General features: G+C 36.1%; 1 protein-coding gene across 1 annotated transcript in view; it reads right to left on the bottom strand.

Moving 5' to 3' along the window:
* LOC107740578 (unconventional myosin-X-like) overlaps window positions 1-5,024 on the bottom strand; it is a 55,818-nt gene extending 50,794 nt beyond the window's left edge. Inside the window, exon 1 of the mRNA XM_016553042.1 lies at window positions 4,704-5,024. Coding sequence (XP_016408528.1) covers window positions 4,704-4,724 — 21 coding nt within the window. The 5' untranslated portion in view covers window positions 4,725-5,024. The remainder of the gene's footprint in view (window positions 1-4,703) is intronic.
* Between the last annotated feature and the right edge of the window lie 10,854 nt (window positions 5,025-15,878).

The raw sequence follows: 15,878 nt of genomic DNA, 5'->3' as shown, positions 1-15,878 counted from the left end.
GTTTACTTCACTTCGGAACATGGGCTGGAATTGAGAACCGCTGATGTAGCCTATTGTAGTAATGTTGTCTCTGGTATTCTGGTCTGTGGGCGTATGTGCGTTCAGGGGGCGTGGCTTTAGACAGCGATTGCAGGGAGGGTGGGACGTTCGCTTTCAGTGCTATCAGGCTAAAGTTAGCGTTTTCCGAGATCTCCTACTGCACCTTTAATATTAATCAAAATAGTTATTTTCCCAAAGACAAAAACTGACATTCATACAAACTAAAAAGATATTATATATATATATATATATATATATATATGTATATAATATCATACCAGTTAATCAAAAATGTTACTAATGTAGGTCAATATATATTTTTTTTCTTTTAACAACTTAATTTTATCAAGCAAAAGTTAAATGATCTATAAAGTAGAATGTTGACTTAAGATAAAACTGAAAATATTTAGTTAATGTTTAATTTAGTTTATGAATAAAACAGGATTATTCATCAAACACCAAAACATTTATAAAATTCACAATAATTTCTGCAGTCAGTAAAGCTAACCAGTGTTCTGCACATTAAAATACTCATTTCTTTTAATTTTGTATATAGCGAGTGTCGCTTTTAGCCAAACTGAACACAACCAGAAACAATGTATTTCGATTAGACCAATATAAAAATGCACTCAAATTCACTTTGTAGAACAATGCTACTTCAACAATCTACCATTATCCTTAATGTTAGATGCTATTAAAGTCTAAGAGGTCAACGTTCAATTAAAACCTCACAAGAATCCATAAGACATGCCATTTCTAACCTGATAATGAAAATCTGATACTTAGTGATCGACACTGATCCCCTTGAAGGAAAGAAAAACTCTCCAGGTTAAGAGGCAGTAAACACACACATACACACGCAATGTAACTGTGATACACACTACAACAATCACACCTCATTTAGGCTATTCAACAGCAACCAAAGTGCAAGGGGAAAAAAAAGAGAATATCTCTAAGAGCTTCCTTTAGTACTGTGAAAACACGGAACACAATTAAACCGAAAAAGGGTAAAGATGACATAAACTTAAAGCAAGAATGATGAAGAAAAGGAGAATAGGAACTGATGGTACCAATCTTTTCCAAAGGCCTACAGCATGTGATAAAAAAGATAATTTAAAGAAGAAAGTCAATGTTAAAGCCCAGTACTTCAAACAACCTGAGAAATTAGTGCATTGCGGAAATGGATGAATCAAAAGAGAGGAGAGACAGCAGTGAGACAGCAATGTTGAAGAGAGACTGATATACAGAGAAAGGGAAAAGAGAGAGATTCACACTGGAACGAATCAAGGCACTCACTTCAAATGAAGCTGCTGAGGAAATATAGGTCACACATCTCCAGTGGCTAATTTTCTCAGAACCATGCAGCGACACAGAACCACAGAGAGCGTGAGAGGACACACAATTCATGTCACCATGAGGAGGAAAGGATGCTAACACGAATTCTGCTCTGACCTGGGATGCATGTAATAAAGGATGATACAGATTTCTCAACTGACACATCAAATGAACTTTGTCAGCAAATCACGTAACATTTCTCACATCTTTATTCATCAAAAACTTCACAAGAACATCACAAGAATACAAATTATTATTAATCCACCAACAGTGTTAAACAAAACTAGATTATTAGGTGTTGGTGGATGTCAAAGATAATCTAAATTCAAAAATGAGCATGCAATAAAAATGCATTACTGGCCAATAGAGATAAAAATAAAATTCTGGTAATATGGTACCAATACTGTATAACATGAGTTCCTATATATTAGATTTCCTATACTAGAATTCTACAGTTAGCTAAAAGCCAATAGCCATAAAAATGTAAATTGTGTATGCCAACATCCTTTCCATTCGATAGTCATTTCCAGATAGTCGATGTTTGTTATGTTAGATTTCTTCTTTTATTAGTTATTTTCTTCAATCTTTCAGCACTCTTTTCTCTGACTTCCTGTCCTTTTTCTACTTTTCCCCCCAGCATATCTTTATAAATAGGTCTATGTGTTTGGTGAGAGACATTTTGGGTTGGCACTCTCCAGTTGCCATTGCTTCAGATTGTGGACATGCCATAGTGGCACAATTACATCTGCAAGCATTTTTGCAAGTAGTATTATTAGTTAAATTATATTAAGTGCACACAGACACAAAAAGACTATAAAGGAATTATATTAAAGCCAGAATCTGACCTGAAAAATCGACAAATCACTCTCTTTTTGTTTTCTCTTCAAACGTCTAGATTACAGTTTCCACAGCTCTGGCTCAGAAATGGTGTGTGTGTGTGTGTGTGTGTAAATCAACATAAAATGAGTTATATTAAAAATACAACAAAATTAAAATTGAATGAAAATGTAAATTGTAAAACTATGTTAAAACTATTCATAATATTTTTTTGCTTCAGTTATTAAAAACCCATCCAAACCATTACATTTTATATAAAATAAACCAACACACACACACACACTTAATCAGACACTCTTTTCAGTATTGAGTGTTGTGTGCATATCCTCTCTAACATTTATCATTTTAGGATTTACAGTTATTCTCACATAGTTTAAATTTCATCACGGTCAAGAATGAGTGCCATCAAGGTCAAGGTTGGGTTTGCAAAATTGGCTGATTGTGACCACAGGATGCCCGATTGGGAAAAAATCTGTGGCTGTTAATTTAGCTGTTACATCCCAAACCATTTTAAAAAAGGTGTTTTTGAATAAAACAGTGCTCCAATTAGATATGCTTTATTAGTACTTACAATTTTCTGTATGTGTTCAAATAGACAGAGTTTGAGGATATGTTTTTTGAACTGAGATTTTAAAAAGTGGTGCATAAAAATAGAACCTCCTGTAAAGATGTAGGCCTTCACGTCCAATTCTCATCTGAACAGAGCTATTATATGGTCAGCACTAATACTTATATATAATCTCTGGCCTACATTAGAAAATTGTCTAGAAAGTAAGTGGGTCCACGACATAATTAGCCTAAGATTTTGTAATATTTTTACAACAATGACACATCTCATAACCCGTCTTAATAAACATTTTGTTTTTTCTATAAAATATCAGTCCTTTTTTTTTTTTTAAATCTAGTTAATTCCAAACCACATGCTTAAGATTCTAAAATGTAATACCCAGCACTAGAACCATGGGGTGACCCAGTAACATGCCTCTATTCCAATGTTGCTGTGGGGACTGGAGGTGTGGACTGTTGAGTCACCAAAATGATAACCTGAACTGTCACCACAGAGCAGACAGCAGAGAAATGGGTGCTAAAGGAGAGACAGAAAGAAAGAGGGAGAATAAAATGGGAACGAGAGCAGTTTGTGCATGTGTGTTGTGCTTTAAATGGTCACTGAGCTTTCAGGATCTCAAGAAACACCCCTGGGCTCCTGGGCAATGACACATTAGGATGCTGGGCAGAGATAAGGGTATTAGTGTAAGGGTCAAGTCTTGATTTTTTATGGGGACTTATGTGCTCCACTGCATCTTACACGTATTATTACCCCATTTAAAAGGGTAAGCATTACACAACTCTTTTGGGGGAAAGTTTGACCTCTGACCCCTACATTAACACTGACTAAGGCAAGCAATTCACTAAAAACCACTCAAAACACCTAAGAAACTGCATTGGAACCACCTGCCTACCACCTACAACTCCCATCTTAGCAGCCAAATTTTATGGACAAGAACCAGCTATCTAGTCATACTGATTCTAGCTGATGCATCACAAGCATCCTAGTTATCTGAACCACTTGGAAAGACCAGCAATTAGAATCCACATACAGAGACAGATTTCACTGTAAAGGATAAATGTCTTAATGAGGATGCTATAATTCAGTATTAGATAAAATGCAGGTGTTTTGTGTGCAAAGAGAGTGTGATTTTAACACAGAGAGAGGAGCAATGACCTAATCATCCAATCAAGTAGGATTTGGGCATCTAATTGTACTATAAAATGAAAGAGATAAGCGAGAGAAGCAGACATAAAAATGAAACAAATGGATGAAAAACCTGCTGTGAGGCCTGTCCTGCAGAATACAGATCAGGTAAACAAAACCACCAATGCATTCAGGGTGAAAGGTTCATTAGGACCCTTGCATATATGTTCCTATCAGACTGAAGGTGAATGCTCTGAATATGGAAATCATCTCAGTTATGCCCGGACAGCCTTGACAACACAGTCAGGCGCTGCTTTTTGGAATCAGAGACATTTAATCTCATTCATAACAAATAGTGTAGATGCATGAAACCATTTGTAAAACCTTGCATAGCACCCTTGCAGAAACATCATATCAGAGACCCCGCCTCTGCTTCAATGCGCGAGCCCCTTCCCCCTCACGCGCGCCACAGCCCAGGCGAGCGCGAGACACCGATGCACGCGACATCACCATAAACTACTGTCAACGTGTCAAATAACGCACTGGCTCTTTTTAATAAAGCACTTGAAAATGATCAACAGTAAACCGACTGTATGGCAACAGAATGACACCGTTATAGGAAGACAGCATTACAAGCAACATCCTGGGGAACAGCCAATGAGAATTATCCACCGGTTTTTACATCATAAGACTATTGGGGAATTATTTCACACATACAGCGCACAATCTATTGTTTTTGCATTGCACATAAAGCACAACAGATGAAATGACACGTTCCCTCGTTAGAAAATGAGCCCACCTCTGCGAAGAAGGTCTCCATCTTCCCTCAAAGGCTGCAAGAGGATCCAGCTAATCAATCACAGAACTGCAGAGGATTCAAGAAACGTTTGACAAGATGTATGTCTGCTCTGCAACTGCTTTCCATTCACGAATGTTTACGAAGAGCAGGGCGCCGCAATGCTGCGTGAGGTGGCAATTCAAACAACTGATGGCGCGACAAGCGGCCGTTGGCAAATAACAGCCGATGGGAAAAGAAAACGCTCAGGTGTTTGGTTTCTGTAAGTGTCTTTTTTATTTAATCGAAACGCCGGTGTCCAAACACATGCCTCGCTGACTCCGGTGTCTGCACCAGAGCGAATGAGCCAGTGTACGCTCGTGCATCTCCGGTTGGGCGGCGCACCGCGCGCAAAGACAGCCCCCCCAAGTTCACCTTTTTTTTTTACCATGCATACCGGTAGTAAGATGACAGAAATGTGCATTCGCGGAAATAAACATGACATATATTTCAGCTACATTCTGAATCTACAATAAAGCAAAATAGTATCTGATAATCAGTGCGTTGGGATGCGTCAAGCGTGACACACAATATGAAACACGAATGCGGTATGTATCTTAAATACAGTGTACTATTTAGCAAGATTCCATTATCTGAATGATCTGATCTGAAATCCCATGTGCTGGATGTGGTACTGATGCCCCTCTGATGGGTTTCCATGGTAGCACTACTGACATATTTCTGCATGCGCCATGCACATCTGAAGTGAGACTCATGCAGTGGGTGGAGTAGAGCAGATTCACTCATCAATACACATTTATAGAAGGTGTCGCAGTGTCTGCAGGCTTATTACTCCGAAAAACAAGTTCATATCTGCAACATCTTGAAACTGCATAAAGTGGCAGTTTGGTTACTCTCTGCATGAAAGTTAAATAAAGCAGATGGTGGATGTATTAAATCATTAAACTCTTATCTCTCACAGCTTGAGAAACAAAAATTGTAATCCGGATTCTGTAACCAGCACAGAACAGACATTAGTGAGCTAAGAAGAACTGTCAAATTGTTTAGTGTCAGTGACAAATAAGGATGTCCAAGATGACATTTTTTTTCAACTATTTTAAAATGCACATGCATATTAAAAAGTTTTGTACATGTACATGTAAGTGCATGTAATCATTGGTTTAATAAAAAAAAGCTTTTGAAACATTTTACAATATAAAAAGCATCATATAACTAACTCTATCATTAAATGGCAATATGATTTTAAGAGACTTGAACACATAGTGAACACAGTGCTTTTTTAAAACATGTTTATAATAGACAAAATGTGTTCTAGTATCTTGGTATAATGTGTTTAGTGTGTTTTTTAATGAATGTTTAGGTACAAGCACAAAAAAAATTCAGTTAAGGGACACAAAGAGCAGGTTTTCCTGTTGAGTTACGAGCCATTTGACTGACACTTTTCATTCAACACCTAATAGCACACTAACTGCAGGAACAGCTTCCCTGGAGCAATGTGGCACTGCATGTCATTCCCAGATGTAAAATACTAAATTTATTGAGTGTTATGATGAGCACTGGGTTACAACTTCCAGGTAATGAACTTATGACATTTGTGCCAGACTTTAACTGTTCATGTACTGTTTCTGCCAGGGGTTTTCAACAGCTTATTTTTCTTAAATTATGGGGTTCTACATATATACACAGACAATCTTTTTTCTTTTGGTCCAAATGAACATCTTTGAATACTTTAATTATTTTTCCTTACCCTATTTGAATATGTGTCTTTAGACTACTAAAATTCAGTGCCTGCAGCTAAATGTAACTTGTAACTGTTCGACTGGCTAAAAAAATCAACAGTTTCAGATTCAGAAGGTGTCAGATGAGAAAAGTCTCAGATGATATTCATGACACGCAAGTATGCCTCATCAACAGTACAAAAAAGTATTAAGTATGATTTATACATTGTAGTATGTGTGCTCGAGTCAGATGTACACTAAAGATTGATGTCTGTATCATCTGACAAACAGAAGCTGTGAAGACAACAATGTGAAATCCCTGTGGTCACATACATCACCATCAATGAAAGCCATGCTCATTTTACATCCACATGGTTCCCCCTCCACTATCATCACTCTCCCACTGTGACAACTCAATTCAACATGAAAAGGCTTCACTTCTTAATCATTCACCTGATGCTTTGCTTTCAACAAGCATGTGTTGCATGATGCTCATAAAGTCCACTAAAACAGTAAAACGATAAAGCCACAAACTGGGGAGCAAGATCCAGTTGATAGTGCTCCAGGCTTAACTCAGATGAGCAAGAGACAGAGAAAAGTAGTAAACTGAGAGCCGTATCCCAAAAGTGTACTTTGGAATCAAATGTCATTTTAATGTGACATCAATCGGACTCTCTGGGTGATGTCACTGTAAGTGGATAGACAGATGAGAAAAATTTGATACACTAAATAACAAGCCCTGCGGTTGGACCATCACAGATGTTCTACCGAACTGGATTTGTGTAATAGGACCAGATCACATTGTGGGACTAAATTGGCCCACTTTCTAGTATTATAAAAGTATACTTTAAGTATAACAGTAGTAAACTTTGAGTACATAACTAGTTTACATCAATATTTTAGCTTGTACTGGAACTATACTAAAAGTGAACTTATAAGTATACTGATAGTTTACTAATTAAATACTTGTAGTAGCATTTTAGTACACTTTGAAGTATAGTCTCAGTAAACTACTAGTTTAGTAGTTTTATACTGCAAGTATACTCGTAAGTTTTCTTTAAGTGAACTTTACATCATACTTTAAGTATACTACTATGTCCCTATTTAGGTCTTAATTTGTATATATTTTGTTACATGAATATCTGAACATACAAAACATCAAAAGAACAGGGTCTCTGCTTGTAAACAAAAACATTTTATTCTAGCTTCATGCATTCTTTTTTTAAACACTTGAATGTGGATAAGTTTCATAAATAAAAATTAAAGAAATAAACAACATTTTGAACAAAAAGCTGAAAAAAGACTATGAATTGGATTCAGAACGATAATCAAAACGTAGAGTTGATCAACACCCCAAAGCTTGACAGTCATTATTACCTCTTCATTGGTCGACATTTTATTCCATAATGTTACATAGTTTTGATGCTGTTTTATGTCTGATGATCGTGTTAGATTACATGTGGAAGCATCTGTTGTTTCGGTTTCTTCTTCACTTGTGTTTTTTGGAAATTCTGTACAGAAAATGTGTACTAGCGCCACCTACCGTATAACAATGAAAACACGGATTCTAGGAGCACAATTATAGCTAAAAATATATTTAGACTTTTTCTAAGTATAAGTCAAGTATACTTAAATGTCATTTTAAGTATATTTCTGAGAAGAACATAAAGCCCATTTCTGAGAAGTACAGAAATAGTAGACTAAAAGTATACTTTCCTATTTTTTAGTTTAAAAGAAGTATACTAATAGCACACTTGAATAAACTTCTTTTTCGTAAGGGCAGCCACAATCTTTTCTGCTCTCTTAAAATCCATTCAGGCTTGAACCTTCTCACTTGAAAATGCCCTCTCCTTTCGGCAGCCCGACGTTTTAGTGCTGAATCAGAAAGTAGTAAAGAAAAACTTGTCGATACTGTTGTTATCATTTGGTGAGAAACAAACAGATTAGTGTCAATCAAAGACACTAGCCAATAGCCATCACCATAAATCCCTCTGATTCAGTGAATAAACAGAGGCCTTCGTGTAATGGGATTTTCCTTGATTTGTCTACGGCAGAATAGGAACAGATTATAATCTTACTGCACCCCTTGTAATATAATATCGCTCTCACTCTCCTAGTTCTGTTCAAAAATTGAAATAGCAATGCACACAATTCTGCAGGTTTGTTTTTGTTTAATTACCTAAAATCAGTTGCCTGCAGATCTGTTTATCTCCCTGTGACAATGGTCAAAAAAGACACATTCAGGTATAGGTTTAGACAGAGCACTCTCATGTACATTCATTCCACATGAGAGTACACGAGAGTAAGCGGCTATCATTTAAGCATCAGAGTCAAGTCTGATAATTCCCACTTCTCATAGTGGAATAGATTTGAAAGCAAAAGCACATTATTTGTGTTTAAAAAAGGTGATTTGAGAAATATTTTAAAAATAAACATTCAATACAGACTATACACACATTTCATCTTTCATCACTTGAAAAAAAAAATTTTTTTTTTCGGATTTGTTCAGATTTTCAGAGTTCAGAGTTTGTTCAGATCCATATCCCAAAGTATAAGTAGTAATAATAGTGACAACTGCTTTGCCAAGCACCACTGACAAGGAAAGTTCTGATATTTTGATGGAAATGTAGACATTTTAGAGAAATAGCCAGTGCACTTCTTCACCATTGATCTCGGATAAATCAATAGCCATTATTGAGCTAGACAGCCACGAGACTGTAAATGCTACAGTTAAGTGCTGGGTGTTGTGTCTGGTTCTGCAATAGACAGAGAGGGTGTATTTTATGATGTCAGAAATCATTTTTATTGATCGCCACATGGTGAGTTTGTAAAAAAACCTGCAATGCTTTTAGATTTGTTTCATTTTACCTTAAAACTTACCTTCTTGTAAATAAATAAAGTGCAATGGTTATGCATTGCCATGCCTTTCATTTACTTCATATACTTAATAACACTCAACACTAAAACATCAATACAAAGTATTTCTTGCACATGCATAAAAGATAAAAAACTCTATTCTCAATTCTAGCTTGCGCTAAAGTGTACAGTATGTGTGTGATCTAAAACTAAAACTGGTCCACAGGAAGAACATCCTTGGGAAAATGAATATGTTTATTGTGTTTACAGGGAGCTATGAGGAAGGAATCAAGTTGAGAGTCCTTGGATCATCACAGGACTTAAGATGATTGTGAACAGAAAGTGAGTGGATTTATGATTTAATTAATTTATGAAGCACTATGACCAAGACAGAGAGTGTGTGATTCAGGTGCGGAAAAAAAATCAGCAACAAACCTCTAATCTGTGTATTTACTGGACTGTTAGAATGCATTACCAAGGATCTGCCATTAAAGATGTTGCTTCTATGCAGAGTCAAACTGTAATAAACCACCCTGAAAGACAAAAACACACACTTCAGTACAGCTATCTTCACTTCATTCCCATGCCAAATCCAAGATTATCCAATCTTTCAAATTTATTACAAAAAGAGGAATCTGCCCGCCAGCATACACTCTCTTCTGTTATCCCTCAATACTGAAATGAATGTTTGTCCTATAAATTCATGTATGCACCTTGATCCTCTTCAATCCTTAATATGAAAAGGCCTGAAGCATAACACAGTAAAGCCCTGTGACATATAAAGCATATCTCTCCCTCACAAACATCCACACACTGTTCTCCACAGACAGCAGGAAATGGTACATGTGGTGTTTCAGCCTCTTCACGACCTGCACCAGAGAGAAGGGCCAGAGTCTACATCAGATTAACTAGTACTGTAACTATTTTCATGTTACTAACATTTATTTTTAATTTGCTATTAATGTGTTTTTTTTCTTCAGTTTCACTAGTCCATATATTCATAGGTAGAGTTTACTTCTTTTAAGTGTTGTAATTACTTTTTAACTTCTAATATCTGTTAAGACTAACAATAGCCAAAAAATCAGTGGGTACAGGTACATTTTTAGTAACGTGCACAATCACATAGTATTTAAATAATGTGTGAATATTGAAGTAACACAGAAGTCTAAGAGAGAGAAAGAAAGAGGATAAATATCGAAATTAATAAGGTTAAAAAGTAACATTTTAGCTGATCTATTAATTTTATCCTGATGAAGATGAAAACATGAATTGCTTTTTTGTTTGAAAGAGTTTTTTGTAATTTTTTTGACTAAAACTTGTTCTGGTATTGTAAATACATTACATTTTAGTTGGACATTCTTGAATATATTGCTTCGCAAACATTTTGCTTTTAAATCGATTTTCCTGTATATAGAAAAAGAAATGGCATTGTTTTTCTTATTAACACATTATTTCTGTTAGCCATGCATAGGTACCATATTCATAAATATACATTTGCATATTGAAATCAGTTGGGAATCAGGTGGTGAGACTAAAATATTTGTTGTGATGGAACTTCTATGACACTTTAACTTATTTTTGGTGTGCTTTGATTGTTTATGCACCTTCTGAACTCTGTTTAGTTATTCTATTATTGCCTGATCAGAAATCTTATAATATCAATTCGCAAAATATTTAAATTGAAAATAAGATGTTTAATTAAAGCAACAATGATAAAATCATCAAATAATTTTTCTTTCTTTCTGTTTTGATGCCAATTAACCAGCTAAGCTAACAAGTTACTTATAAAAATATCCAATGTCATTGGTAATAGAAATATGATAATGCCACATAAAACAAAAAAATATTATGGCTGAAAGTTATTAAATAATGCATTGGTATATTTAAATGAATAAATATCTATCTACATTCTAGTTTGTTCTTAACACTGAAAAACTGCACAATACTTCTAGTGGTTGTGATAGATGCAGAAGGAAAGAGTATGTGTGTATAGATGCATATGGTTCTCACCTAGCAGCCAGCATGAGTTCAATTTAATTAAGGGTCCCCAGAGGAATGACTTCATCTCTGAGCAAGAGGGGTCTCCACTTACCCCCGTTTCCTTCCTTCCTCCTGTCAATCCCAGAACGACAGAATTTCATCTGAATCAGTCCTCAATATCACTAATGCATGGACAAAGGTCAACATGGGACAATCATGCAGAAATGCAACCACAATCATAAATCCTGTTTCTCATCCAGTGTGTTAAATGCTGGTGCTGCTGCAAACACAACTACAGCACTTGTCTAAAGGTAATGCAATTTTCCTGATCCAATTTTCTTCATGCAATAACAAATTACGGTTGAATTTGAGGTAAATTAATATGTCTTTTAATAAAACCACATGTAGCTACAATGAGAATCCCTGAGTTGTTATAAAAGTGATTTGAATAAATTGGAAATGGTACACTCATGGACAAGATGGTTATATTTGATTAAAGTTGTTGTAAACTATGTTAGCTGTTAAGGACCAGGCTTAGACACACTCCCTATTCATACAGTTTATTATTAGTATTTCATTTTATTTATTTGTTTGTTTGTTTGTTTGTGTGTGTACTTAATTTAACTATGGTTAAAGGAGGCCCACTTTCTCACGACACCGATGTCTTTGGCTGCCATAATATGGCATTTTTACCTGCCAAGCAGAAGTAAAGCAAGCTCAGAGAGTGTACCTGTTTTTAAGAGTTTACAAGCTCTCAAGCTCCCTTCAGCGATAAAAAGCTTTCGTCTTGCTTCTTTTTTTGCTCCAGTCGTCTTTTGGTCTTTTTTTCTCTGTCTTCCTGTCCTTTTTAGAAAGTTTGGCTGTGTAAGTCATTGATGACAGATGAGAAATCGTGAACATTTTCACACCGTCACGTTGACACGTTCTGAAATTACGACTTTCAGTATATGAACTGCCTGCTGTGAACGTGCAAAATGATTGGCAGGGAGAAAGCGTCTTTTGATTGGCTAACAAAACAAAACCAAAAAAAAACAGAGAGCTATGAATATCTCATACATGTTTGGAACAATTTGAGAGTAAGGAAATGATTTTTGGGTGATATTTACATGATTTTTTTAATCTAAACAAATTTTTGTATGGTTTTATTTTTTAAAAGTATATTTCCTTAGGGTGTATCTTTATCTTTCAAGTAGTATCTTTGAAAAGATCAACCTTCTTGCATCCTCCAGATTAAGTTAGCCTGCAAAATGATTGGCAGGGAGAAAGCGTCTTTTGATTGGCTAACAAAACAAAACCAAAAAAAACCAGAGAGCTATGAATATCTCATACATGTTTGCTCCAAATAATGATTATGAAGGCTGGATTTAGTTGAACGACTGATCAAAACCAGCCTTCCTATAAAACAATCAACAGATCTACGGGCTGCAGTGATGTTGTCCTCATCATAATATTTTGAGAAAACAGTAATCACATCTATGTGTATAAAAGATTGGGCTGTGTTGGATTGTGTGGCAATAGTGGTAGCCTCATTGACACGTTTTCATCACTGCTTGTTGTGTGCCTGTATATCCCTCTCCATTCCGAGTTATATGGTCATATGGCAGACATTTAATTACATTAAATATGTAAACAAATTAACCTGAAAGAGAAAGATATGGGCTATGGTGTGCATGGTGTATACTTATGCTGTACTGAAGTGGAATAATATTGTCCTTTTGAATACATCATAAAATATACATAGCCAGCCTACACACTCCTTCTTGTTACTCCATCTTTAAAAAATACCATAGCCTGTCCTGACTAAATTAAGGTGTCTTGCAGCCGAGTTAAGGCTGTTCTGTGCCTACTCAAACTTCAGTGTAAAGGTGCAATTCCACATAAAAGCCAGATTAATATATGCCTGCTCAGATCCACCTGAGCTCCTATCAAAGCTTACAGGTACAGTTGTAATTGCTGTGGAAATGTATTTACGCAACCTCTGAGCAGCATTAAACAGTCTGTGTAAAGACACCTAAATGCTACTTCAGAAGTGCTTCTGTGCCACCTTTGCAGTGTAAATTTGGCTTTATTCACACTCGCTGTTTTCTTTTGTGCTGCACTTCATTTGAACATATTTGAGATTTAAACAATTATTTCAACATGCACTTATTCTGCAGTTAATTTGCAAACAAGCTTGACAGTACTATGATCTAAAGTCTATGGTTTCTCTCCAAAATCATATTATGAAACTTAAGCAGACTTGGTTGCAACAGTCAATTCATTGTTGATGCAACAACAAGTCACAAGGGGGAGCCATTGTATAGACAGGTAGTGCGAACTGTTGCCCAGTGACCATTCAATGTTTCTTTCATTCAGAGTGTACTGAGCGGTTGTTGAATTAGGACTGCCATATCTGTCCCATTCACACTAGGACTGCACAATAGACCCTTCTGAACCATTTAATGTGTCTGAATTACTTTAAAATGTATGTGTTTGTTTTTTATCACAAATCAAAAATTATAAAATCTATTTTAAAATATTTATTTTCATTTTATCCATAGGAATAAAGGGATGAAAGAAAACTGAGATGTCAAACTTCTTTCTAAATTGAATGTGAATAGCATTTATTAGTCAGTGTACATTGTACTTGTGTCTCTTTTGAGTGTAAGATGAACAAAATATTAACATTTTTGACACTAAAAAGCTATAGTTGCTCCAGTCGTCTTTTGGTCTTTTTTTCTCTGTCTTCCTGTCCTTTTTAGAAAGTTTGGCTGTGTAAGTCATTGATGACAGATGAGAAATCGTGAACATTTTCACACCGTCACGTTGACACGTTCTGAAATTACGACTTTCAGTATATGAACTGCCTGCTGTGAACGTGCAAAATGATTGGCAGGGAGAAAGCGTCTTTTGATTGGCTAACAAAACAAAACCAAAAAAAACCAGAGAGCTATGAATATCTCATACATGTTTGCTCCAAATAATGATTATGAAGGCTGGATTTAGTTGAACGACTGATCAAAACCAGCCTTCCTATAAAACAATCAACAGATCTACGGGCTGCAGTGATGTTGTCCTCATCATAATATTTTGAGAAAACAGTAATCACATCTATGTGTATAAAAGATTGGGCTGTGTTGGATTGTGTGGCAATAGTGGTAGCCTCATTGACACCTTTTCATCACTGCTTGTTGTGTGCCTGTATATCCCTCTCCATTCCGAGTTATATGGTCATATGGCAGACATTTAATTACATTAAATATGTAAACAAATTAACCTGAAAGAGAAAGATATGGGCTATGGTGTGCATGGTGTATACTTATGCTGTACTGAAGTGGAATAATATTGTCCTTTTGAATACATCATAAAATATACATAGCCAGCCTACACACTCCTTCTTGTTACTCCATCTTTAAAAAATACCATAGCCTGTCCTGACTAAATTAAGGTGTCTTGCAGCCGAGTTAAGGCTGTTCTGTGCCTACTCAAACTTCAGTGTAAAGGTGCAATTCCACATAAAAGCCAGATTAATATATGCCTGCTCAGATCCACCTGAGCTCCTATCAAAGCTTACAGGTACAGTTGTAATTGCTGTGGAAATGTATTTATGCAACCTCTGAGCAGCATTAAACAGTCTGTGTAAAGACACCTAAATGCTACTTCAGAAGTGCTTCTGTGCCACCTTTGCAGTGTAAATTTGGCTTTATTCACACTCGCTGTTTTCTTTTGTGCTGCACATGTCATATTTGAGATTTAAACAGTTATTTCAGCATGCACTTATTCTGCAGTTAATTTGTAAACAAGCTTGAACAGTACTATGATCTAAATATTGTCTGTTTCTCTCCAAAATCATATTATGAAATTTAAGCACACTTGGTTGCATCAGTCAATTCATTGTTGATGCAACAACAAGTCACAAGGGGGAGCCATTGTATAGACAGGTAGTGCGAACTGTTGCCCAGTGACCATTCAATGTTTCTTTCATTCAGAGTGTACTGAGCGGTTGTTGAATTAGGACTGTCATATCTGTCCCATTCACACTAGGACTGCACAATAGACCCTTCTGAACCATTTAATGTGTCTGAATTACTTTAAAATGTATGTGTTTTTTTTTTAATCATAAATCAAAAATTATAAAATCTATTTTAAAATATTTATTTTCATTTTATCCATAGGAATAAAGAGATGAAAGAAAACTGAGATGTCAAACTTCTTTCTAAATTGAATGTGAATAGCATTTATTAGTCAGTGTACATTGTACTTGTGTCTCTTTTGAGTGTAAGATGAACAAAATATTAACATTTTTGACACTAAAAAGCTATAGTAATGACTAACTAAATGTTTTGTCCTCTTGAAATGTACCGTAATAACCTTGTCATTTCTGTTGTTTGCGTTCAAAACATTCTGTAAAGGGCTTTAATTTGCTGTCCTGTAAACTGAAGGGTTAGGTCAAGGAAGGGGGACACGCTCCGAAGATAGCGAGTGTAGTGGTACAGGCCAGGTACACAGAGCGACAGAGAGAGACGGGGGAGCCGGATTTAAATGCAAGCGCGGGGGGGCGCTGAGGGGGCCCGGCCCGGCCACCTCGGTCACTGTGCCCCCTCACCTCTGGTGCCGTCTCCATAGTGGGCGCCCTGATTTTAGT

Source organism: Sinocyclocheilus rhinocerous, unplaced genomic scaffold (genome assembly GCF_001515625.1).
Source record: "Sinocyclocheilus rhinocerous isolate Xijiao unplaced genomic scaffold, SAMN03320098_v1.1 scaffold1247, whole genome shotgun sequence".
In the NCBI taxonomy this organism is placed as follows: domain Eukaryota; kingdom Metazoa; phylum Chordata; class Actinopteri; order Cypriniformes; family Cyprinidae; genus Sinocyclocheilus; species Sinocyclocheilus rhinocerous.
This window is presented reverse-complemented; position numbering and strand designations above follow the sequence as displayed.